Source organism: Podospora pseudocomata, assembly GCF_035222375.1.
Source record: "Podospora pseudocomata strain CBS 415.72m chromosome 2 map unlocalized CBS415.72m_2.2, whole genome shotgun sequence".
Lineage (NCBI taxonomy): Eukaryota > Fungi > Ascomycota > Sordariomycetes > Sordariales > Podosporaceae > Podospora > Podospora pseudocomata.
This window is the reverse complement of record NW_026946366.1, coordinates 1-24,345: the sequence shown is the minus strand read 5'-3', so window position 1 is coordinate 24,345 and position 24,345 is coordinate 1. Positions and strand designations below refer to the sequence as shown.

The window sequence follows — 24,345 nt, the reverse complement described above, 5'->3', positions numbered from 1 at the left end:
CGATGAGGCCGTTGGGCGTGTAGCCCTTGTATCTCCCCGTTCTCCATAGCTCGTAGAGACCTGTCCCACGGATGACGAGGGTAGGATAAATCTTCAGACCGTCAGTTCGGAAATCAGGGTTCTCAAAGTATTCCTTGAACTGGTCCAGGTCGCGCTCCATCCCCACGTTGGGAAGATCAGGCATCATGTGGGAAACGACCTTGAATCCGGCGTCCTTGGAAAGGCAGAATGTTTCTGCGACGGCGGCAACAGTGTGACCTCTGTTTGTGTCACGGGCAACGTCTTCGTAGAGGGACTGCACGCCGACTTCGAGACGGGTGCAGCCGTAGCGGAGCATGTCTGTTAGGTGACTGGCGAGACAGTAATCTGGTCTGGTTTCGATTGTGATGCCGACGCACTTGATACTGCTTTGCTCGCCGGCGCGGACGGCTTCGTCGACGTCGGGCGTACCATATCCGGAAAGGGCATTGTGAAGCTGGGAGATAAACTCGTTGCGGTAGGATTCGGGAAGCGACATAAAGGTACCGCCCATAATGATATATTCCACCTTGTCAACAGAGTGGCCCAGAGCCTTGAGCTGGTCAACACGGCCGCGGGCCTGCTCGAATGGGTCGTATCGAGCCCGGATGGCGCGCATAGAGGTTGGTTCATATCCGGTGTAGGACTGTGTGCTGTACTCGAAATCAGAATCTGGGCCGCCGGGGCAGTAGACGCAAATATTTCCTGTGTAGGCAATGTGTGGACACCTGTGAGGCTTGCACATAACCGCCACTACGGCGATACCCGACGATGTTCGGATGGGCTTTGCGATCAACCTGGGGAGGATGTATTTCTTGTAGTGTTCGGGGACGGCGGCGATAATGGCCGTAAGTGGTGGGACATTGTTGAGCTTGTGCTTCTTTGCGAACTTGGAGCGCAGGCTGTTGAGATTGATATCCTTCCGGGGCTTGCTGGGGTCTCTGGATGCCTCGTGGTCCTCGATCAGGGCGTTGGCGACATCTGCGCAACACCGCAGATAGCGCTCGTTTTCTGGTGGAAGGTTCGCATCCTTCTTGCGGATGGTGGTGGTAATAGTTGCTGTAGCCATTTTAGATACTTTTTCCCTTCCAATCTGGTCTCAGGGGCTAGTTGTCTGTTCGTGATAGTCGTCGGCGCAATAAATCGCCTCTCGGCCTCCTCTTCGATTTCGTGGTTGGTCTGTCAGAGCTTCAATATTCGTTGGCGGGGCAAATTGAAAGCGATAAGGATTTGCTTGATTGCACCCCTCCCCTAGCCGATGGGTGTGAACCTAATCTCAGCCGCTTTGAATCGGCCCAATGTGTAGGGCGAGCGTGCCGCAAGGTGTACCCGGACATCGGAAAAACACTACCACCGTCGCAGCAGGGACCTAGATTGCCGGCCAATGGGGGCGGTGTGGATCCATGCTGTCAAAGATGGGGATGCGGTTGGTTCCCTGAAGCTGCCAAGAGCGGGAGACATTTTTGGACATGGTAGGCTGTTGGAGAAATGACGGTGCATTCGACCTCGTGAACTGAAAGATACCGACGACATTTACCGTTGATATTTCCCATTGACCTTCCCCGTCTCCCCCTTCCCGCCGCTATTACTGCGACTTTCCTCCTCTATATTCCTGTCTGCAGCACACACACACATCAAACAAAATGCAGGCCTTCAGACAATCAAAGCCCGCCGGCAGCCTCTTGCGCCAGCTCGCCCAGCGCAGCTACAGCTCCAACGCTACCCCCTACGCCAGCACCATCAATAACCTCCGCATCAACAGCGACACCAAGGTCCTCTTCCAGGGTTTCACTGGCAAGCAGGGAACGTAAGTTGTTTTTCCAACATGCTGAGAAACAGTCCCGCCGCCCGCTGTATCGCAGACCGCTTTGCGATGCGCCCAAGCGGGGATTAAGCGGAAGACCACTCAACTCATTCCCCTCCAAACTTGGAGGTCTCCTTCTCAAGGTTGCGATGAACTCATTGTGCTGACGTCGTTTGTTTGCCAACAGTTTCCACGCGCAGCAGGCGATTGACTATGGTAAACCCATCTTCCCCATGGGCAACGATGCCTGACAGGTGGAGCCGAAGCAACGAAAACACCCGATTCTGACGCATATCCCGCCCTATTGTAGGAACCAAGGTTGTTGGTGGCACAAACCCCAAGAAGGCTGGACAGGAGCATCTCGGCCTTCCCGTCTTTGCCAATGTCAGCGACGCTGTGAAGGAGACTGGCGCGACCGCTACCGCCATCTTCGTGCCGTAAGCAATTCCCGAATGCCATACCCCCCAGCGACCCCATTATGGCGCTAACAAAAGTTGCCGGCAATCATAGACCCCCACTCGCCGCCGCTGGTATCGAGGAGGCCGTTGCCGCCGAGATTCCCCTCGTTGTGTGCATTACGGAAGGGATCCCCCAGCATGGTTAGTGGTTCCCTGGAACAACCCCAGAAATCTGGAAGAGCAACTTTTTTGACATGGGGATTCTCCCACAGACATGGTTCGCATCACCTCAATCCTCAAGTCGCAGAACAAGACCCGCCTGGTGGGCCCCAACTGCCCCGGTATCATTGCTCCCGGTCAGTGCAAGATCGGCATCATGCCCGGTTTCATTCACAAGCGCGGCCGCATCGGTATCGTCAGCAGATCCGGTACCCTCACCTACGAGGCTGTCAACCAGACCACCCAGGCTGGTCTCGGTCAGTCCCTCGTCGTCGGTATCGGTGGTGACCCCTTCAGCGGCACCAACTTCATCGACTGCCTCAAGGTCTTCCTCGAGGACGGCGAGACTGATGGTATCATCATGATCGGTGAGATTGGTGGTTCCGCCGAGGAGGAGGCTGCCGACTTCCTCAAGCAGTACAACACCGTCAACGGCGGCAAGCCCGTTGTCTCTTTCATTGCCGGTATCTCTGCTCCCCCCGGCCGCCGCATGGGTCACGCCGGTGCCATTGTCGCCGGTGGTAAGGGTGATGCCAACTCCAAGATCAAGGCCCTCGAGGCTGCCGGTGTTGTTGTCGAGCGCTCGCCCGCCAGCTTGGGCAAGGCCCTCCGTGACGAGTTCGTCAGACGTGACCTCCTTTAAAAGAACGAAGTCATAGGTGAAATGTCATGCTAGTTTCTTGCTAGCCACTCACTGTACATGTTTTTTCTACTTTTGTTTAACAGCAAGCGGATGCGGTTCAGTACATCAGGGCGGGGGGTTTACTAGAGAGGATTAACTTTTGGGCGCCGGGACACTTCGGACGAAGAGATACTGCGTGTGTGATACAGCCACTTTTGCCCCTTGATGCATTTTATCATATCCTTGAATCTTTATAGACTGGCGGCGGCGGGGGGGTTAACGGCGGGCTTGGGGGTCATACCTAATCTGTCGTGTATGTGTGCATGGCAAGGTTTCCTGTTTTTATAAAGCTGCTTAAAAATAATTTAGGTCATATGTTGTGACCGAATCATGAAAGACCTGACTATATGTGCCTAAACACAACAACCTGTTGAAACAGAAGAATGCGTAAGACATGTATATAGAAAACCAACGCTCACAATGATGAAAACGCAGAGATATTAGTTATACTCTCCACTTGTGAAAACAGGACCATAAATACAGCACCAAAGCCCCGATCCAGAGCCGGGCTCTAATTGTCAAGGAAAGAAAAGAAAGCCAGTACTCCCTGTAAAGACATCGAAGTCATAAACACCACCCCCAATTAAGTCTGCCCATAGCCATAAAACTCCGTTCCCCAATGCAAACGTAGAGGACTACCACAGACATCCCCTCCCTCCTGATTACACTTGCTGTCGTTGCCCCGCCCAGGTTGGTTGAAACCACCACGATGACCCGTCACTGCTCACCGAGTAACCGCGCAGTGATATCCCCCATGTAAGCCTCCTCCAACACGTAGTCCTCGCCCCCGTTGCGATCAATACCAACATAGTTGAACGCCTCGACCACGGCGTCAAGGTCAAAGCCCATGTGGACGAAGCGGTCGATGAGGTCTTTGTTGTAGCCTTGGTACCTGTTCCACCAAGACAAAATCATGTCAGCCTAAACTTTTTTGACTGGTATTTGCGGATAGAAAGGGCCATACCTCGCCGGATCGTCCGCCCTCGGCGGGGGCGGAGCAACCTTTTGGTAGTTGTGCACAGGTGTGTCCCTCCTCGGCGCGCCGGCGTACTTGACTGCCCACTCGTGCGCCTTTTGGGCAAACGCCTCGGGTTGCTCGAGCATCATCTTGGCCACCTCGGCATCTTGCGGGTCCTTTGGGTTGGGGGATTCGAGGAGCATGCGGAGGGAGATGAGGGCCATTTTGATGGTGCCGACTGGGGACCAGCCTGTGCCGAGGGTGTCGAGGCAGATGGCACCCTGTTTGGAGGTTTGGTTAGCAAACAGTTTTCTTTCTCTCCTGAGGGGTGGTTATTTGGTGGTGGTGGTGGTGGTGGTGCTGTTTCGGGGGGTATTGTTCCATTTTGCCGATATCTTACACCACCACCACCACCGCCGCCACTATTTTGGTCAGGTTTGGTCTGGCGTACCGTCACACTGCTGACGTTTGGGTGCCAGATTTTGGTGTCAAACTTCATGACTGGGGATTTGAAGGGGTAGTTTTCGGGTATCAAGATGTCGACCTGAAAGGTGCCGCCGGCGTAGGGGGTGTCGGGGGGTCCAGGGAAGATGCCCTTGAGGTGAAGGAGGCTGTTGTCGACCGGGTGGGCGCTGACGCCGGAGTTGGGGTCATTTTGGAGGTCGCTGAGCTCCTTGGAGATTCGGCGCTCTCGTGTTGAGGCCATGGGTCGTTGTGTGAAGTGGGTAGAAGCCGGGTTGTTTCTAGCAAGGGGTGTTCGTGTGCGATGAGGAGACGGACGAGGGTGTTGTTTAAAAGTGCAAGTTGGTAGAGGTGACTAAGAACTTTCAGTTTTCACAGCGGGTCGAAGGTTTTGGCGGAGACTCTCGGAAGAGTTGGCATGTGTTGTCGTCTGGGAGCAAAAAGGTTGGGAGGGGCCAACGAAGTCAGAAACCCAACTTTGGAGGGGTAACAGTAGCAACAAGCGCAAGGACCCTGGAAACTAAGGAGGTGGTAGTGACCTCCGGCTTCGTGGCTCTGATCGTGGATCACCCAACGTTTGGTCTATCTGAGAGCAGGTATGGCGGAAGCGGAGACAGGAGACCGGACTTCGCAAAAAGGTGAACAGCGCTGATGTTCGAGACGAGGCGGATGGGGAGGCAGGAGTGATACACCGGCCTGCATATATTGCATGCAGCACACTACGTAAACAAGTCGGGCGGCAGAGACGTGGGCTTTCTTGGGAAACACAGGAGACGGTTATGGATTTATGGAAGGCCTTTGAGCCACCTCTCTGTCAAAGGCTGGAACCTTTCCAGGTTGTCCGTATGCTACACAGAAGCTTCTGGTTGGCGCCGTACTCTTGGTGTTCAATGAGAATGGAATGCCAGTGTTTCCGGGGCTCCGTTGTTTGCCATCATCAATGCATGCCCCCTCCTGCATGTTGGCTCATAACTGGGGTCTGTGCACTCAGGTCTCAGGGCTGCCTGCCATTGGTCAAAATTGCAGGCTGCGTAGTTGGCTCGTGCGGAGGGCGGGACCCAGATGTCGCGTCGCTCTGCCGCCTGGTGGCCTGGCCTGCAAGGCGATTCCCAACACAGCTGCCAGCTTCCAGCTTCAACTCCAGCATCACAAAGCAAGCAGCAACGGGAATCAGCGACACCACTCGCAGCCCGGCACATTTTCACTGTCATCTTCGCAGACTTCGAAACCGTCGATACCAGTTAACAGCTGGCCACCCTAGACACACTTCAACCACTTCACATTCACAGCTCCGGCGGCCTGAGGTCCCACCGTCACAATGGTCGGTTTATCGATTACCAAAGCTCGAGTCGCTCGACTTTTTGCTAACTTTCCGTAGGGTCAAAACCAGTCGGGTATGGGAGGTGGCCACGATGGCAAGGATGACAAGGACAAGAAGGTTTGCTACTGACAATCATCCGTCGTCATCGACTCCGACGTTGCTGACGATGCTATCGTAACAGAAGGAGAAGCACAAGCACGAGCCTCCCCCGAGACCTACCACCCGCATCGGTCGCAAGAAGAAGAGAGCCGGCGGTGCCAGTGCCGCCGCCAAGTTACCGCCCGTCTACCCGACCAGTCGATGCAAGCTCAGGTTGTTGCGCATGCAGCGTGTTCACGACCATCTGTTACTCGAGGAGGAATATGTCGAGAACCAAGAGCGCTTGCGCAAGGCGAAAGCCGCCAAGGACAATGCCGTTCCAGCTGCCTCGGAAGCCGAGGCTGCGGATCGCAATGCCGATGAACGTGGCCGTGTTGACGACATGCGTGGTAGCCCAATGGGAGTCGGAACCCTTGAAGAGATGATTGACGACGACCACGCCATTGTCAGCAGCACGACTGGACCAGAGTATTATGTAAGCATCATGAGTTTTGTTGACAAGGATCTATTGGAACCCGGCGCCAGTGTCTTGCTTCACCATAAGACTGTGAGCATCGTTGGTGTTCTCACAGATGACGCGGATCCCATAGTCAGCGTCATGAAGCTCGACAAGGCGCCTACGGAGTCGTACGCGGATATCGGTGGTTTGGAGCAGCAAATCCAGGAGGTGCGGGAATCTGTAGAGTTGCCACTGCTCCATCCGGAGCTGTACGAGGAGATGGGTATCAAGCCTCCCAAGGGTGTCATTCTCTACGGTGCCCCCGGTACCGGAAAGACGTTACTGGCGAAGGCGGTTGCAAACCAGACTTCGGCCACTTTCCTGCGTATTGTTGGTAGCGAGTTGATTCAGAAGTATCTCGGTGACGGCCCCCGGTTGGTTCGCCAACTGTTCCAGGTAAGCATTCGTCTGCCCAAGATTGGGGGTTCCTTGCTAACATGTCAAAAGGTTGCTGCCGAGAATGCCCCGTCAATCGTCTTCATCGATGAAATCGATGCTATCGGTACCAAGCGTTACGATTCGACATCAGGTGGTGAGCGTGAAGTCCAAAGAACTATGCTGGAGCTTCTCAACCAGCTTGATGGTTTCGATGACCGCGGTGACGTCAAGGTGATCATGGCCACCAACAAGATCGAGTCTCTTGATCCCGCTCTGATCCGACCCGGACGTATCGACCGAAAGATCCTCTTTGAGAATCCCGACCAGAACACCAAGCGCAAGATCTTTACACTCCACACTAGCAAGATGTCACTTAATGAGGACGTCGATCTTGAGGAGTTTATCGCGCAGAAGGATGATCTGTCAGGTGCCGACATCAAGGCTATTTGCTCAGAGGCTGGTCTGATGGCTCTTCGGGAGCGCAGAATGCGGGTACAGATGGCCGACTTCCGCGCCGCTCGCGAGAGAGTGTTGCGGACGAAGCAGGAGGGTGAGCCCGAGGGGTTGTACTTGTAGTTGACGCATTTGTATGATGAGACGTAATTATGGTTGGGGAGGCTTAAAGCGCAACGAAGATGAGACATAGATAACTTGCTAGTTGCGATGTCATTAAACAGCGTGCACTCTGCAGAAGTGATAGCCCTAGCTAACTATGGTGAACTTGTCTCTGATGTGAGTGTTTGCTAACAGGACAGGGATCTTTTGCAAGCTATGGTTCCAAGCAGTTGGGTCTCTTGACAAAAGAAGAGAGGGAGGGTATTACCAAAAAAGGTACTTGTTTTCCTTGAACACAATATCAGAACCACTGCTCAAAATAAGGATCACGATAAGAGCCTCATTCTCGGAGTTATCGCTTAGCTGTCAAGTGGAGCGCGTTGATGTCATGCTCCTCGCCCAAGCTCTGATACAGAACCATCGGTTCTCCCCCATAGCTCTAGGGAATAATTCTAACCCCGACGACACCAAAAAGACACAATCTTACCAAGAAACAAAGCTCCGCAAAATTGTACGGGGTGTGTTTGAGACTCTAGGCAAAAGATAGTGGGAACTGTGAGGCTCGAACTCACGACCTCAGGATAACTCCGATGTTAAACATTCAGATCATACTGCCAAGTATGAGACCTGCGCTCTTCCAACTGAGCCAAGCTCCCTGTTTGATTCGATGAAAGATACTTTCAGGAAGAGGGGTTAAGTCTGCGGCTTTGGCCGAGAACAATTGCAAGTCTTAAAGAGTTGCCATTGATGTTGTCATCTGTTTTGTCGATGTTACAATACACTTTTATGTTAGTTCAGAAAACGATCAAGACAAATTGTTAAGGTCGCAGCAGAAATATCTGACTTGCCATGATCTGTCAGAAATACCAAGCAGGTACACAAAGTCAACACTGCGCCCACTCTGTATCTGCAACTTGAACAACATGTCTCTCTTCATCAAATGAAGTGCATACAAGCTTTCATCGACAACCGCCGAACTCCGCCAAGTTTGTGGAAGGATCGCCAGATTGGAACCAAACGGGCAGGTCGTAGCGACTCCATGACTCGAGAGTGACTAATTTTCATGGTCCAACTCCAAGGTTTGACGGGCCATTATGGCGCTGATAGGTTCGAATGGTAGATAGGCCGGGATCTAATGCAAGTGGATTGGGGAAGATGGATCTCCTATCGCATCTCCGGAACTTCCCCCACTTCCCGTCGTCGTTACAACCGGCCCTGACGTTTTATATCGATGCGGTAGCTCTGAATACTGGTCTTTGCAACTAAGCTTTTATCATCCGGAAAGTTAGTCCGCAGTCAAGATGTTCACTGCTGCAGCTGGTACTGTGCTGAGCCTGTTGGCGGGAAGAGCCATGGCGGAGACGGTCCATGGAGTTGTTGTCTTCACCCGTCACGGAGATAGTAAGTACCACCTCTCTGACATGAATATCATTCATCAGTCAACTAACACTCCCCAGGAACAACCAAACACTACGGCGCCCAAACCCTCACCAACCTCGGCACCACCCAAAACTTTCAAATCGGCGGCGACTACCGCGCCCGCTACATCGAATCCAGCTCCCCTCACCAAATCCTCAACATCTCCGAATTCAACTACGTCCCCTCCCAAATCTACGCCTCCGCTCCAAATCAAGGCATCCTCCTCAACACCGCCACCGCCTTCCTCCAGGGCCTCTACCCACCCCTCGCCGACCTCAACCCCTCAATCGCAACCCAAACCCTCAACAACGGAAGCGAATCCACCTCCCCCCTAAACGGCTACCAATACATCACCCTCCAAGGCATCCCCCCCAACTCCCCCGACGCAATCTGGATCAAAGGCGACGACAACTGCCCAGCCGTCACCCAAGCCAGCCAATCCTTCGAATCCAGCCCCGAATTCACCACCAAACTCACCTCCACCCGGGAATTCTACCAAAGCCTCTTTCCTGTCTTAAAATCGGTATATGATATCACCTCCCCAGAAGATCTAAGCTACGCCTCCGCCTACGACATCTACGACCTCATCAACGTCGCCCGGCTGCACAACTCCTCCTTTTCCATCTCCCCCTCCCAACTCTTCCAACTCCGCACCCTGGCCGACAGCGCAGAGTTTGCATACAATTTCAATGCCTCGCAGCCTGAGCGGTCGATCCATGCCCGGACCTTATCGTCTGCCATCCTGACGCAGCTGAACAAAACTGTTGCCTTGGAGGGCGCGCTCAAGTTTTCTCTGTTGGCGGGGAGCTACGATGCGTTTCTTGCGTTTTTTGGACTTGCCGGGCTGACGGAGGTAAGTGAGAGTTTTTATGGTTTGCCTGATTATGCGTCTACGATGGCTTTTGAGCTCTATTCCCCTGAGACGAGGACTTCTTTCCCGGAGGAGAAGGATCTTTGGGTGAGGTTTTTGTTTAAGAATGGGACTGCTGGGGGGTTGGATTCTTGGCCGCTGTTTGGGACCGGGAGGGAGAGTCTCTCTTGGGGGGAGTTTACTAGGGAGATGAAGGGGAGGGCTATTGGGAGTGCGGAGGAGTGGTGCTCTGCTTGTGGGAGCAGCGATGGGTTTTGCGCGACGTATACTGGTGTTGCTGCTGAGATGTTCACCAGAGGGGGCATGCCGAATGCTATTGCTGGGGTTGTTGGCGCGGCGGTTACGCTTGTGGTGTTGGGAATTGTGGGGTTGGTGGCGTTTTTGTTTGTGAGGAGACGGAGATCGGGCGGGAGTGTGGTGGTGATGGCGGATGAGAAGGGGAGTGTGAGGAGTGGGAGTACGGGGGCTGGCAAGCTGTGAATCACTGAATATTATCAGCGGCAAAGAGTGTAAAGGTATCTGAGAAAAAGGAGAAAGGCAAATTTGAAAACTACCTGGTGGTTACAAGATTCCACTTTGTGTTTAGCGGGATACTTGTCAAGTTGTCATGCGATTCTAACATCTTGATTTACCTGCACCTGAGATTTGTTGTGAAATGTATATTACCATCATACATAAGGTACTAAAGACACATCAACAAACCCTCTGGAGAGAAAATATAATACATACCTACGTATTTCGCATAGACAAAATAATTATAATTTTCAACCTATTAAAATAATTCATAACCACCTACCCGACCACTTCGAACCATGAGCCAGCATGGATGTTTCACCTTGGCACCTTGGTATTTTAGTACCTAGAACAGGCCTAATGACAAAGTCCCAGATGGCATTACAACCGTGAAATAGCATGGATTTGCTTAAAGAATGGAAAAAACATGATAACAGTTCAAACTTACCATGTATTTCAAAGATTTCAGAACATTTATAAAAATTAACATATACAATAATACAAACCTCAAACCACATCACAGAATCCAACACCCTTCTACGCACATTACACATACTTTGTCAAAAAGTACCTTAACCTATCTTTGTAGGTAGATATGATGATGTATCACGTAAACATGAGCGACGGTCAATGTAGTGTCTTCCCACCAGCTACCAAGCTTACCCATATCCCAAATCGTAAATAACTTCTTACAACCCATATACTATTCACCTCGCGAACCACAACAACAGAATCAATGTCCCAACATCTACCAACTTTTTTCCTTCGAATCCTCTACGTTGGAGATAACTTTTCTACTTGTCATGTTTAAACAGCATGAAAGATTCTTCTGGCGGCAAAGTAAGACGAATTGAAACATAATGTGTCGACATATCCCCGTCCAAGAAGCATGATAACAAGAGCTTATATTTTGACTCATAGCGTTCATAGAAAGACGTCAGGCCTAAGCAATAAATATCAAGACATAGACCCTCTCATCATTGGTCACCAAGCATACCAGTCAGGAAGGAAGCCTCAACGAGTGAACATGTGGCATATCACCACCAACTACGTCATGCCCCACAAGATAAGAACGGAAGTCTGGGCAATATGGAGGACTGACTGGCACTGGAGATACGACAAAGCACAGATTCGGCACAGACAAGACAGCAAAAGATAGGCGCACGTGTGATAGATTGATGGCAAGTTGATAGAAACAGGACTCATCCCTGTCACACGAGGCCTCAGAGCCTACGAGTCCATCAAGGACCAGCTCTGTACACCACCGCGTCCTCGAGACGATTTCCCTTCTCCCATCCGCTTGCCCTTGATCCCACCCCAGATAGCCCTTTCGACCAGCTCACTTGAGACAACCAGCTGACCAGTGTCCCATATGTCACAATTCCAAAGAAAGAGCCAGCACCGGTGCAGATTATTGTCGTTTCATTCAGCGTAAAATGGAAGGGATGGCCTTGGCGATTCGGCCGTCAAAACGATGAGGCGTGGCACGTTGGCACACACCCTATAGCACCACTGACGAAGCCTAGACTGCCAAAGCCGGGTATTTTTGTGCTTTCTTTTTCATCCATGCAACCGCATTGTCCATTGGTTGATCTCAGTTATTTTATGAGCTCCCAAGCCTGGGGACGCATAGTGTTGTTAGATAGCCCATTGCCTATCCACCCAGCCACGCATATGAAGTCGATGATGCCCCGAACCACCGCGCCAATCTAAGATGAAATCGCATAAAGGACAAAGGTATGCATTTTGGTCACTATCTCTAGTAACCGAAGGCAGCAAGGGCCTCCGTCGTCTTGGAGTCGACCTTGGCGGTCTTCTTCGCCTCGGAAAGCTGTCTGGCGGCGAGCTTCTTGCGCTCGTAGTAGGCAGCGCCCTTCGCCTTGCGTCTCTCCTCGAGTCTGGGGAAAGTAAAGTCAGTCTTTGCGATCCTCGGTCACTTCTGGCTATTCGCCGGAATTTCACCCACCTGGCAACAACGTCCTGGTACTTCCAGCCGACCTCGTGGCTGAGACGGCCAACGGTGCAGTACTTGCGGCCGGGCTGGAGTCTGAGGACACGGAGGGCCTGGGGAACGACCATCTTCTTCTTCTTGTCATAGGAAGGGGGAACACCCTCGAAGACCTTGAGGCGCTCAAGGGCAGCGGCACCGCGGGCGGTCTTGTGGGGAATCATGCCACGGACGGCCTTGTAGAAGATGCGGGAGGAGCGCGGAAGTGGAAGGGCCTAGACATTGTCAGACTAGGTCGGACATCGATCGTTCGGGAGGAGTTCAACTCACCACCGCGGGTAGGGTTGTACCGGGTCATCTTGCGAAGGTAGGCATGGTACTTGACTGTTTCCAAATGTCAGTCAACTGGTTCGTCTTGATGTTGTCCTCCATCCTTCGGTCCGGCAGCAGTTCTCCCCACCGGCGCCCCTCCTCCAACGCGCAATTCCAATCATCCAACTGCTCGCCCGTCGCGAATTCCCGTGCCATATCGATGAAGAAGAAGGGTGTGACGTACGCTTGGCGCGGAAGAACTCGCCAGAGATGTTGAGAGCCTCGCAGCGGACAACAACGATCTGCTGGCCGTTGAGGAGCTGCTTGGCGACGATGCTGGCAAGACGACCAAGCAGATGGCCCTTGCCATCGATCACGACCTGTTGAAACCAGAATTAGCCACCATCGCTCCTCTCTCGGTTGTACCTCCTCGCAATTGCTTCGTCCTGGTGCTGATTTCGCTCGCGTTGGGGTTTCGAGATTGTGCGTCGCAGTGTGCTGGGCGGTGGCTGAGATTGACGGTTTCCTCGTGCGTGCTCGACTTCCGATTGCATTGCATTCAAACTGCCGATGGAGAGGAGAGGCAACACATACCACAGACTCGAAGGACGACATCTTTCCGCAAGTGACTGGGGAAAGGAAGGAAACTAAAGAAAAAGAATTGATCAGTCAAACTCCAGCCGATCAAAATGCTGCGTAGTCTGGCTGTTCCTTACCCTGCGCGATGGTTGATGGTCGGTCTACGACTTTTTTGTGTGTGCTGAAAATTGGCCGTGTGCCAGTGAAGGCCAGCCAGATGCGCTAGGCCGAAAGTGGGATGGGTGGGGACGCCGCAAGCGAGTGGGAGTTGTGGCCTCAGGCCAAAGGTAGGGTTAGACCTACCGGGCAGAGCTTGAGTGGGGGCCCACCTATCAAGGTTCCTGCGCTGTGACAGGCTCCACCAGCTGTCCGGCAGCAGCTTGCTCTCCAGGCAAACAACGATAACTGATAACGACATTTCACCAGGAGTAAGCTATACATGAGGTACACAGATCTACTCAATGCATGCAGTGGGACATCGTAATGAAGGCGGATTTGCACATGTAAACGAGAAGAAATCATTTTTTATTGACTGGTTTTCAAGTTTGTTTTTGTAGTACTCTCGTACTTCTTCTGTTGAGGTCGCTCATGCCCGCGATCCATGATGTCAACCATAGCATTTCCCCTTTCGATGGCAAAAGATGAGAAGCAAATTCCCTTCTTGTTGTGTAGCCCCATATGACCACGGTAATTTCAGACGCTTCCAAAATCCATGGCCTTATTCCTCCTGAATACACGGCCTGGCGTATCAATGTTTCCGCTACCGCACGTCCGATGCTGAGTGAATATGAAAGGACGATGCTAACCCATTAAAACCAGTAAAAAATAAAAATAAAAAGCCAGTATCCTGGCTACCAAACGTGCGGGGAAAATTCCTCAAACTATGTCAAGGCACTCCTATGATTTGACGAAGGAGGCCGAATGTTATACCCTTCCCTTCGCCTTGACATCATCAACGAGCTTTAAGATGTCCTGGACATACTTGACCAACTCCTTTCTTCTAGCTCTGGCTCCATCTTCTGTCGAGGTATCGACCTCGTCGAGCTTGAGAATCACCTGCTGCATAATCGTCTCCGAAATCTTCCTGTGCTCCTTTTCTCTTTCCCCGGCGTCCGGGGGTGGCCGTGCCATAAAGTCGATGCACAAGGGAAGAAGTGTCGTCTCAAAATGAAGGGCGAGGTTGTTAAGTCGCTGAATAGGACCGCCAGGCTTGCCCATAGGGGGAGGTGAAATAGAAGGAAGGTTGGGGGCGCTGGCAGTGGACAGGGCCGATCCCGAGGGAGACTGAGTCCGAACCCTGGACTTGGCCCGTCTGTAGCCTCTGCCATCATCGGCCGGAATGTCGAGGCTGCCGAAAGATGATGTGGTCTCCCGAGGGCTGCGTCCCCCGAAGCCATCCCTCCGGCTTGTCCTCGGCGAGGAAGGGGCATATCGGTGACTCTTCTCGCGCCCATTCCTGATCACCTGGCCTTCGTACTTGTTGCGGCCGACAACAACCAACTCCTCGTTGCTGTCCTCGCTGCTTGCCTGACCTGAATCATCCAAGACCATAAGGACCTCGCTGTTGTTCTTGACACCATATTCCCTTACAGGAGCGTCGGCATCTCTCAGCCGGCGTCCCTTGTAGTAGAGCTTGACACGCTTTGCCTGGCGGTCTGTGAGGTCCATGATCATCCGCACACGCTCCCGCACATCGCTGACAAGCAATTTTCCGTCGCCGATGCAGTAGGCGGGAAAGTGTTCCGGGTAGGTGATGCCCTGGTACTTGACCAGCATAACATCGTCTTCAGGCTTGTTACGCAAGTAAGCCTGGGACGGGGCAGAGGAGGAGTAGACGTCGTAGTACTGTGATGGAGGGGCATAGGAACGGCTAGGGACGTCTACGCCTTGGTCCTGAAGATCCTGCGAGGTGATGTAGCTGAAGTCCTCGTCGGTGACGTTGGGGACGCCGCCATGGCCGAGGCTGGAGCTAAAAGGAGAGAGGCTTGGGCGACTGGAGAAACCGTAGCGACGCATGATGCCGTTCTTCTTGTTGCCCGCTGCAACGGCTGGAATGGCGCCGAGGAGAACAACCGTAGCGATTGCGGTGTAGAGGGTGGTCGGAGAAAGACCCGTGCTTGATTGGAGGAAGTCGGTGGCACCAGACAAGTGGTCGACCGTGGTGTCCAGGTATGCTTGCAGAGAGGGCGGAAGCTTCTGCAGGACTGCCGTGATATTATTGGCAAGATTGGTTGCGAAGGCACCCGAGGATGCCAATACTCCTTGACCGGTAGCCACGTTGACGACTGAGGGTGGTCCTACGACAATGTGCCGTCGACCTGCTGGGAAGAGAAGAGGAAAACAGGAACGAGAGGGTGGACCGCGGTCAGTTATACCAGTAGAGGGAACGACGCTAAGGGACGGGCTTCGCGGAGTTGACGATGGCTTCGAATGGATGTGTTCCAGCAAGAGAACGCATCAATCGGGGCCGAAAAGATTGCAGGGCCAATGGGTGCGACCGAGGCTGGGCAGCTGGAGATGGTCGCCTTTGGAAGGGATGGCACAAGAGTTGCGTTGTCCTTGCACGGCAATTTTCAAACTTCCAGATTTGGCAGAATGGACGTTTCTCACGATGATCACGGATGGAAAGGGACAAGGTGTGTTGTCTTCTCTGTCGTCCGATGCTTTGAACCCTTGGTCGGGGGTCTGATGGGATGGGTCATTTCGAGGCTGCAAGGGTCCCAGGCAGGAGTTCGCTTGCTCGCTGTTCCAATTTTCTGGAGAACCCGGCGGTCTGACCCCGCCTCCGAGAACACTTGACCCCACTTTCCGCGCCACTGTGGGCTTGCCATTTGCTCGTAGGGACTCTGTCTTGTCAGGGAACAATTCATTCATTGTGTTGTTCATCGGTCATGAACTCCCACTCCCAACAACATGCGGTTTCTGCTGGAAATTCACCGAATCGACGCAGGCAACCGCTGCAAGCTGCCGTCGACACCCAAACACAAGGCGAACTCTTGGAACCATTGATGGCCTCACAACAAAACCGGCAGAACCGATCTCCATCGGTGCCCGACGACTCCATCGAGGAGGTGAATGACGGGATGTGCACATCATCACGAGGGCTTGTGTCCCGGCTTCAACACGGGGACGACAATTATCCTAGTCACTCAAAGTAGTTACGGCCTCATGGAGATCGCCGGCATCGTTGATCCGCTCAGCCGCTGTGGGCTGCCGACTGGTTCAAAGTCCACCACGATATCCAGCGGCAGCGATCATTCGTGATATTACTTGCGTTGGCTCAACCAGATGGTTTTGCCCCGTGGGGTTGCTTGCGCCTCCCGCAACGGCGCAATCGATTAGGCAATCACAACCATGCCTCAGAAACAAAGTGAGGTCATGCAGGCCAAGTCCACCAGCGTCGTTCCACTTGGTAAGAGAAACAGACGTCGTGAATAGCCTCAACTCGTGGACACGACTGGCTACATAGGCTGCGGTCTTGCTAGTAGCTCTTGGCTCATGTCAGCGTAACAAGTGAAGTGGGCAAAGTAGGCTGTGAACGACGCATGATGGCTTCTAGCCCGGTTTGTGTCGGACAGAGCAGAGCCTCAGTGTGGTGTATCCGCTTTTGTGTGAGTAATACCACGAGGGGAGGACTGAGATATTTGTTTACTGTCCCCGCTGTGATCAGGCTGCTGCTCGGAAAAATTCCATAACGAATGTATTCCCAGAACCAAGCAGGCACTTCTCAGCTTGATGTTTCACATGTCCTCATGTGCCCATTTCATCGTTGACGTTGAGAGATCCCAAGGTGGGGTTGATCTCAACAGGCTTATCTTATCGCTTACGCACAGATCACTTGCGTCATTGGAAATCGGGGCTGCCCTCGTCGCAATCCCAAGCGGAAGCACGGATCTCAAATTGCGAGACTTGTCGAACAAAGAAAGCCTCTCCGCAAAACCCATCAGCAATTCCAAATACTTCTTATCTAGGATTCGTAGCATATTTGCTGTAATAGCATAAGGTTCATATCCTGAATAATCAACCCCATACTACAGAATGTCTGAGCAGTGTCAAGACAAGGAAGGTTGACAAATCCGTCCGATCCGCTCCATCATCCCGCCATCTAATATCCCGGGGTAGTATGTGGAGATTCTACAGTCCCTACTCTGTAGTAGTTTGCGAGTCTACAATCCATTGTCGCAACCGCTTTTTTTGTACCGTTCGTCCCTCCATTCCAAAACAGCTGCCTCTCTTGTTTGCATATCCCATTTCAGCTTTTTTTTTTTTCCAACACCCCCTCTCTCCGTTTCCAAGACCTCCTCTTAACTCGAGAGTTCCCCGCACTTTGTCTTTCCATGTCCTTCTTCTTTCGCAGATTCTTTCTCAGCAACCTCACCAGCAACCATGGACGCCGCCCAGAAGAAAGCCCAGCAGTTGATCGATGACAATGCTGTCAGTACGTAGTTGACCCTCTATATGCGCCCCTAACCCTTGCCGTTGATAATAGATTGCTAACCATGGATGTATTGCGCGCAAAAACAGTGGTCTTTAGCAAGTCCTACTGCCCCTACTGCAACAACACCAAGCGCCTCCTCGACTCCTACAACGCCAAGTACAAGGCCATCGAGCTCAACCAGGAGGACGACGGCGACGACATCCAGGCCGCGCTCGCCAAGATCACCGGCCAGAGGACGGTGCCAAACATTTTCATCAACAAGCAGCACATTGGTGGCAACAGCGATCTCGAGGCCGTGGCCAGCAAGGGCAAGGACGGCAAGAAGCTTGAGGAGTTGTTGAAGGAGGCTGGTGCTCTCTAAATGGAGAGAGAGTGAGGAATCAGAAGGGAAGTGATGGGATACCCACGGTCAAAGGCTCAACCAACATTCAAGATTATGGGATATTAGCAAGCGAAGCACGCTTTCTTTTTTGCGTTGCACTTAACATAACAATGCTTGGAAAATGGGATGTCATGTTGGTTGTCATTTTTTGAAATCTTTGTAAACATTGGCTATTATCAATACAGTTCGCGCCTGATTTTCTTCAAAACATCTTGTGCCAAGCCACTCCGGTGTCTTACCTAGCGAAAGGCAGAAGATCCATTTCCTCACCTGAACCAAAGATTTTCACCTAGCGAGCGGCACGACCATACTAGCAACTGTCCCCACCGGCCTTTCTACAAACTCCATGATGCCCTCAACAATACTCTTCCTCGCCGGCTCACTAGCAACCTGCTTACCGGCCAGATAGTTCAACCACAACGCCCTCGAAACCCTCTCATCCGGCACAACCCCAATCAACTGCCTGCCACCAGACTTCTTGCCCCCATCAAAGGCAATACTGAGATGACCCTTGTCATCTCTGGCCAGAATCAACTCCTTGGCCTTTGGTACCTTGCCCCTGTTGAACACAGCCCTAAACTGCTTCATCGCCTCCCCAAACGCCTCATCATCCACCCCCTTCCCGGATAATTCTGGTCCGCGAGTCTTGATGGCGTTGACGAACCCATCCCGCAAGTGGTGGAAGTCAGTGTCGCGAACGGGGATGACGCGGAAGGCGGTACGGGCGGGAATGTTGTGAGACAAGAGCTCATCCCATAACTTGGCGCCTTCGGCTGGGTCGAGGAGTTCATTCCTCAACTGATCCCGCTCTCCAGGGACGAGGGTGGTAGCAATAGGGTTGACCTTTTTGACAAGGGCGGATTGCAAAGCTGCAATGTCTGCGGTTGCGATGTAAAAGCCTACCACGTAGACGGAAATCCCGATGAAGGTGACTGTTCTGGTTCCCAGACCAACAAGGGTATACTCCGTCTCTGGGGCAGCAGCGGTGGTGATTGTCCCAGGTTGAACAGGCTCAGTAGCGTCTAACGGTCCGGTAAAAGAAGGCAAAGAGATTGTCCGCGGAAAGCTAGGGACGACGCTGTGGCCTGTGGGCACGATTTCATTCCCGTTTTCATCGTGGACGATTATTTTCCTGTTGGGGGCGTTGGGGTCGGAGAGGGGGTTGGATGGGTCGGCGTCGGCTTGTATTGGGTTTTTCTTGATCTCGAGGACAATGCGGTAGGAGACGTAGATGAAGGAGACGATGCCGGCGACGATACCGCAGGAGAGGAAGATTTGCTTGTTGCGGTGGTAATCGGCTGAGGACTGGGCGATGTTGCGAAGGTTGAGGTTCTCGACGGCGCGGGTGCCGGTTTGGCGGAAGGAGCGCTTGAGAGGAGGGTTCGGCGCTGGATGTGAGGTCTGAGGGAGGGATGGCGGAAGAGGGCCGGGCTGCGGTGCGGGCTGCCTGCCGGAGAAGGGGCTGCCGAGCATTGTGTGTGTATAAGATGCTGTTACAGTTGCAGCCGTATTGTTGTTGTGGTGATCTCCCCTGCGTGCAGTCGTTCGTCGGCTGGTCGTCCGTTCGATGTTCCTTGTGGGAGATGGATGTCAATTCGGAGTTTGGAGCTTGGCGTTCGTCCCCGGGGTCAATTTGACATCATGGTGCCTGGGGCCCGTCATCAAAGTGGGTCGTCTGCCGAACCATGGCGTCTTGGTTCAAGAATCACGACGCTATGCCCATTGGAACATTTCTAGCGTGGTGATCCTCAAAAAAAGGTGGACTTTGACTTCAACTTTTCTGAATCTCAAAATAAACCGACTTCAAGTTCGAATCAAAGAGGCCAGACACACCGACCAACTTGAGACCAACATGGTCGCCCAGCCCCTGTGCTACGAAGGAAGCTTCCCGCCTATGGGATGTTGCCCTGCAGCTGAAGGATGAGGTCACACATATCATTGCACGTGGCGTCCCATGTTTCTCAGCAAACCACATCATTTGGACGAGGGGCGCCAACTATCTTCAGGATCTTGACATGCTGACTGTTTGCTTTGACTGGTTACTGCAGCCGAATGCTTAAGCGCCCATGCGCACGTCATGAACAAATAGACGTGCATGCTGGGAATCTGTAATGTTGCGGTGCTGTGTTTCTCAAGTTGAAGGGAATACCATGCGGCGGGCCCAAATGACTGGCCGCGCGTAGTGTCTCTCTGAAAACCGATATCGAGGTGGCATCTCAGACAGCCTGACCATCTTAAGATACCCGACTACCCGAAAGCTATCGCGTCCTTCCATGGCCCAGAGATTGGGTTACTGGCTAGCTCCCGAGATCCCGATGAGGTAGATCCGGTGGTGGCGCTGGAGGTTGCCCAGCTGGAGCCTTCGTATAACACTTGCTATCATTTTGCCGATATTCGCAGCCCAGCTTTCCTTCCATGGAAGCTCCCTCGTCAAGATGTACGCCCTCCTGGGAATCTGCCGCTTTCCCCGTGACTCTACGCACGAGACGCCGCTGGAAGGGTTGCCACAGCCGTGTCCATGATCTATTCGACATTGGCGTGGCTAGCATGGTCACTGGAACGAGTTGGACAGGACCTGCCACCTCAGCTATTTTCTATGGTACCCAAGCACACAGGCGGCGAATTGAGGTTGTTGTCTCAGGTGCCGCATCTGGTACTTCATTCACTGCATCAGGCCTGCAGGTGGGACGTTAGTACTGACACTACCACCTGTCGCTTGATGAATGCTCCATACTGCCATCGATCAGCTTCCTAGTAATCATCACGAAGTTACTTGGCGTAGCATGGAATTTCAGATGGAAATCGAGGTTTGATTTTGAACAATAAAGAACCACCGCAAGTGCCCGACAAGTGTGACCTCTGGGCAGCCAATAACCCCACCCTAAGGTCGGTAGGTTGCGCCCCATGTAGGTAGGTTGCCTTGTTCACGCACTCCCTCGAGCAGCCCGTCCGCAGCAGGGCAACTGTTGAATGTGTGAGTGGAAGTCCTAAAGTGACAGCAATGGGAAATGGGAATAGAGAAGGCATGAAGCACTACATCTTTGTCAGACTTTGCTTCCCAAGTGTCAAGTTTGTCAGAAAGCCCACCTTCTTAGGTAAAAACTCTTGGGTGGCATTTCACAATAGCGACTGGCTTCAGGCCTTCCTCTTTATTGTCTCCTATCACGGCATCCTTCCCTGCCACCGTCATCGCCCACGCTGTCATTCAAACTCACCTTCCTGTAGAACAACGCCCCCCCCCCTATTATCTCACCACCTCCTCCTGTCGACCCAGACAAACCCTCCATCTCAAATATCGAACACCTGTTGCGCTGCCTCCTAGGTCTTGTTTTTCCATCATCCACAGATAGCTGGAGGTATCTATCTTTGTCGCCCTCAACCGCTTGAGATTCCGACCGTCATTGGACCCACAGACCAAGGCTATTTTGGGCCGGGTCCCCTCATCACAGCCTGGGCCCCCTGCTGACAATTGACGGCTGGCAGCGCACCAACAAGCACTCCACATTTACGGTCGGGTCGCCTCCCTCAGTGACAGTCACCGTCCTTCCCTCTGCTTAACTTCCCACCGAACCCGCCCTTTGCGCCGCGGAGTCGACAATGACTTTAGCAACCATGAGACAGCGCGCGTCCTCGATATCATCGCCGACAGAGGCGCAATCATTTCTAACCACGCCCCGAGCAGCACCGTCGCCGAGCCAGCAGCAGCAGCACCCGACCAGCTCACCCGACAACAACAACAGTCCGCCCAGCCTGAACTCATCGACCTTGTCGTTGACGCACAAGACGATGCCCGCTCCACTTCATCCAGCAGCTCGCCAGCGCCCGGCGGTGACAATGAGGAATCCGATTTCTTCCTCGGCGCAAATGATTCACAGTCTCTCGGCGTACCAAATCTCCAGGACATGCAGGTCAACGATGAGGACTGCCTTCCGCCCATCAACCGGCTGCCAAACGAGATCTTGATCGCCATCTTTGCCAAGCTCAACAGTCTATCTGATGTCTTCCACGTCATGTTGACATGTAGGAGATGGGCTCGCAATGCGGTTGACATTTTGTGGCATCGTCCATCGTGCACGACATGGGACAAGCACGTTCAGATTTTGCAACACTCTCAGCTCAGAGGCTCCGGCCTTTCCCTACAGGGGAGTTCATCAAGCGCCTCAACCTTGCGTGTCTGCACGACACCGTCAGTGATGGCAGTGTTGTTCCTCTTGCCTCGTGCACCCGTGTCGAACGCCTCACCCTCACAAACTGCGGCAAGATTACCGACACTGGCCTCATCCCATTGATCACTAACAATGATCACTTGTTGGCACTTGATGTTTTCCAACGACAGCCAAATTACGGAGGCTTCGATCTATGCTATTGCCCAGTACTGCAAGCGACTCCAGGGTCTCAACATCAGTGGATGCCACAAGGTCTCTCCAGAGAGCATGATTACTCTTGCCGAGAACTGCAGGTTTTGAAGAGGTGAGTTTGCAAGCCTCGACGTATTTGCTTTCATATTGTACTCTGTGTCTAGATATGCTAACTGGTCGTCTCATAGCTCAAATTGAATGACTGCCAACAACTGACCAACCAAGCCGTCCTTGCCTTTGCCGAGCACTGTCCCAACATTCTCGAGATTGATCTCCACCAATGCAAGTTGATTGGCAACGAGCCTGTTACAGCACTTATTGAGAAGGGACAGGCTCTCCGTGAACTTCGACTGGCCAACTGCGAGTTGATTGACGACAATGCTTTCTTATCGTTGCCGAACAGGACGTTTGAGAACCTGCGCATCCTGGATCTGACATCTTGTGACAAATTGACGGATCGGGCCGTGCAAAAGATTGTGAAGTCGCGCCTCGACTCCGGAACCTGGTCTTTGCCAAGTGCCGCCAGCTCACAGACAAGCTCTGTATGCCATTGCTGGTCTGGGGAAGAACCTGCATTTCCTCCATTTGGGCCATTGCCACGCAGATCACGGACGAGGCCGTTAAAGCTTGTTGCCGAGTGCAATCGCATTCGCTATATTGATCTTGGTTGCTGCACCCACCTGACGGACGACTCGGTGATGAAGCTGGCCACCTTGCCCAAGTTGAAGAGGGTGGTCTCGTCAAATGTGCCCAGATTACAGATGCAAGTGTTATCGCTCTTGCGAATGCCAACAGGCGAGCACGCTTACGAAAGGACGCGCATGGAAATGTCATCCCCAACAGGTATGTCAGCATGAGGCCACAGCAGCTTGGAACGCGTTCATCTGAGCTACTGCACAAATCTTACTTTGAAGGTATTAATTTAACAGCTTTTTTTTCGCCGTTGCAGGTCTGGATTTTGCTGACTTAAGATGCGTAGGGAATCTTGCGGCTGCTTAAGTGCTGTCCGCGACTCACCCATCTCAGTCTCACAGGCGTGGCTGCCTTCTTGAGATGACTTGGAGGTATTTTCTCGTGAGCCTCCTCAAGGTAAGCTTTTCGCTCTGTCAATGCACATCGGTGGCTAACACGGTTATTATAGGGTTTACCCAACACCAACGCGATGTCTTTTGCGTGTTCTCAGGTCAAGGCGTTGTCAACCTCCGCAAATATCTGAACCAGGAACAGACATTTGCCGACCTTGGACTTGGAGAATCAGCCGGCGGTGTTAGCAGGGCTGGCCGAGACACTCCAACCGGCGAGGTCATTCAGGCCAACAATGGCGATGCCACCGACGAGACGGAGGTCGATGTCGTGGACGACGACCGGAGGATGACGATATGGCCGATGCTGCTCCACCTAACCCAACCCATCAACAACCACCGCCTCCCCGCCGCTCGCTCAACACTTCATCCCCTTTTAACTATGTAGGGGGCCACCCGCCTTACCTACCGCAGTCGGTTCCGTTACAAAACGGTCACATGGCACCCCAACATCCTCAACTCTTCACCACGGCCTATCAATGACCCGACGTTTGTGACATTGTCTGCTCAGCAAGCTCAATTTGCTGGACCAGCCCCTCGCCATCCACTAGCTCTCTAGCCAAGTTATGGGCACGACAATAGTTAATCCGCCAGCGAGAATGGACCGCGACGGACCTGGTAACCCTCAAGATTCGGCTTAGGAGACCTTGTCTGGAGGAAGCACACCACACCGCGTTCGCAGCTCTTCTGCAGGAGACACGCCACGGGACGACCGCGGGACTTCTGAAGCAATCACGCTACGCCGAAGTCGCAGCGTACGGGCCGTGCGTTGACGCCGTCTAAGCGAAGGAGAAATTGCGGTGGCTTGAAAGCTGCCTTTTGGTTAGGGTTGAACTCTGTCCGCAGAGATCAGAAGTACTTCACATCATCGTCTTTTCGGCAAGGTTTCGGAGCAGAAATGCGACATTGATACCAGCACAGTGGTTTTGGTCTGCTGTTATGGCCGTTTTACTATTGGAACGTAGCTTTACCTACGGCCCAATCATTTGCCTTTTTTGTTCCCGTAAGCTCCTATACAGGACTCACGAAGTCACGGCTTTTGCGGGTTAA

General features: G+C 52.8%; 9 protein-coding genes and 1 non-coding gene across 10 annotated transcripts; 5 read left to right on the top strand and 5 right to left on the bottom strand.

Annotated features, from left to right (window-relative positions):
• Positions 1-1,308: 1,308 nt before the first annotated feature.
• On the top strand, positions 1,309-3,763 carry LSC1_2 (ligase of succinyl-coa). Its single transcript, XM_062883299.1, has 5 exons — positions 1,309-1,825; positions 2,010-2,038; positions 2,133-2,259; positions 2,333-2,421; positions 2,493-3,763. Exons 1-5 carry the CDS (start codon positions 1,662-1,664, stop codon positions 3,080-3,082), a joined length of 999 nt encoding a protein of 332 aa, XP_062745455.1. The 5' UTR covers positions 1,309-1,661; the 3' UTR covers positions 3,083-3,763.
• ubc1_2 (Ubiquitin-conjugating enzyme E2 1) lies at positions 2,583-5,495 on the bottom strand. The gene is made up of 3 exons (XM_062883298.1): positions 4,531-5,495; positions 4,086-4,360; positions 2,583-4,013 (listed from the first exon to the last, which is right to left on the bottom strand). The coding sequence occupies exons 1-3, from the start codon at positions 4,783-4,785 to the stop codon at positions 3,839-3,841; spliced, it is 705 nt and encodes a 234-aa protein (XP_062745454.1). The 5' UTR covers positions 4,786-5,495; the 3' UTR covers positions 2,583-3,838.
• A 4-nt stretch (positions 5,496-5,499) lies between these two features.
• On the top strand, positions 5,500-7,543 carry RPT2_3 (ATPase of 26S proteasome regulatory subunit 4; the record flags this gene model as incomplete). Its single annotated transcript, XM_062883297.1, has 4 exons — positions 5,500-5,781; positions 5,920-5,979; positions 6,044-6,856; positions 6,908-7,543. 4 exons carry the CDS (start codon positions 5,500-5,502, stop codon positions 7,412-7,414), a joined length of 1,662 nt encoding a protein of 553 aa, XP_062745453.1. The 3' UTR covers positions 7,415-7,543.
• Positions 7,544-7,940: 397 nt separating this feature from the next.
• QC762_0036010 lies at positions 7,941-8,049 on the bottom strand. Its single transcript has one exon. It is a non-coding gene; the product is annotated as a tRNA-Met (tRNA).
• Positions 8,050-8,182: 133 nt separating this feature from the next.
• Positions 8,183-10,394, top strand: QC762_0036000 (uncharacterized protein). Its single transcript, XM_062883296.1, has 2 exons — positions 8,183-8,794; positions 8,851-10,394. Exons 1-2 carry the CDS (start codon positions 8,695-8,697, stop codon positions 10,161-10,163), a joined length of 1,413 nt encoding a protein of 470 aa, XP_062745452.1. The 5' UTR covers positions 8,183-8,694; the 3' UTR covers positions 10,164-10,394.
• Positions 10,395-11,539: 1,145 nt separating this feature from the next.
• On the bottom strand, positions 11,540-13,470 carry RPL16A_2 (60S ribosomal protein L16A). Its single transcript, XM_062887358.1, has 5 exons — positions 13,051-13,470; positions 12,701-12,836; positions 12,495-12,523; positions 12,163-12,419; positions 11,540-12,094 (listed from the first exon to the last, which is right to left on the bottom strand). The coding sequence occupies exons 1-5, from the start codon at positions 13,069-13,071 to the stop codon at positions 11,956-11,958; spliced, it is 582 nt and encodes a 193-aa protein (XP_062745451.1). The 5' UTR covers positions 13,072-13,470; the 3' UTR covers positions 11,540-11,955.
• Positions 13,471-13,959: 489 nt separating this feature from the next.
• QC762_204660 (uncharacterized protein) lies at positions 13,960-15,051 on the bottom strand (the record flags this gene model as incomplete). The annotated part of the gene is made up of 1 exon (XM_062887357.1): positions 13,960-15,051. One exon carries the CDS (start codon positions 15,049-15,051, stop codon positions 13,960-13,962), a length of 1,092 nt encoding a protein of 363 aa, XP_062745450.1.
• Positions 15,052-15,335: 284 nt separating this feature from the next.
• Positions 15,336-17,922, top strand: TTR1_2 (Glutaredoxin). The gene is made up of 2 exons (XM_062887356.1): positions 15,336-17,473; positions 17,560-17,922. The coding sequence occupies exons 1-2, from the start codon at positions 17,422-17,424 to the stop codon at positions 17,832-17,834; spliced, it is 327 nt and encodes a 108-aa protein (XP_062745449.1). The 5' UTR covers positions 15,336-17,421; the 3' UTR covers positions 17,835-17,922.
• Positions 17,923-18,140: 218 nt separating this feature from the next.
• QC762_204640 (uncharacterized protein) lies at positions 18,141-19,328 on the bottom strand (the record flags this gene model as incomplete). The annotated part of the gene is made up of 1 exon (XM_062887355.1): positions 18,141-19,328. One exon carries the CDS (start codon positions 19,326-19,328, stop codon positions 18,141-18,143), a length of 1,188 nt encoding a protein of 395 aa, XP_062745448.1.
• A 1,528-nt stretch (positions 19,329-20,856) lies between these two features.
• GRR1_1 (SCF ubiquitin ligase complex subunit) lies at positions 20,857-24,078 on the top strand (the record flags this gene model as incomplete). The annotated part of the gene is given in 8 exon segments (XM_062883295.1): positions 20,857-20,950; positions 21,339-22,041; positions 22,047-22,314; positions 22,402-22,959; positions 22,968-23,127; positions 23,355-23,679; positions 23,710-23,788; positions 23,878-24,078. Coding segments are annotated over 8 exon segments (2,388 nt in total).
• Between the last annotated feature and the right edge of the window lie 267 nt (positions 24,079-24,345).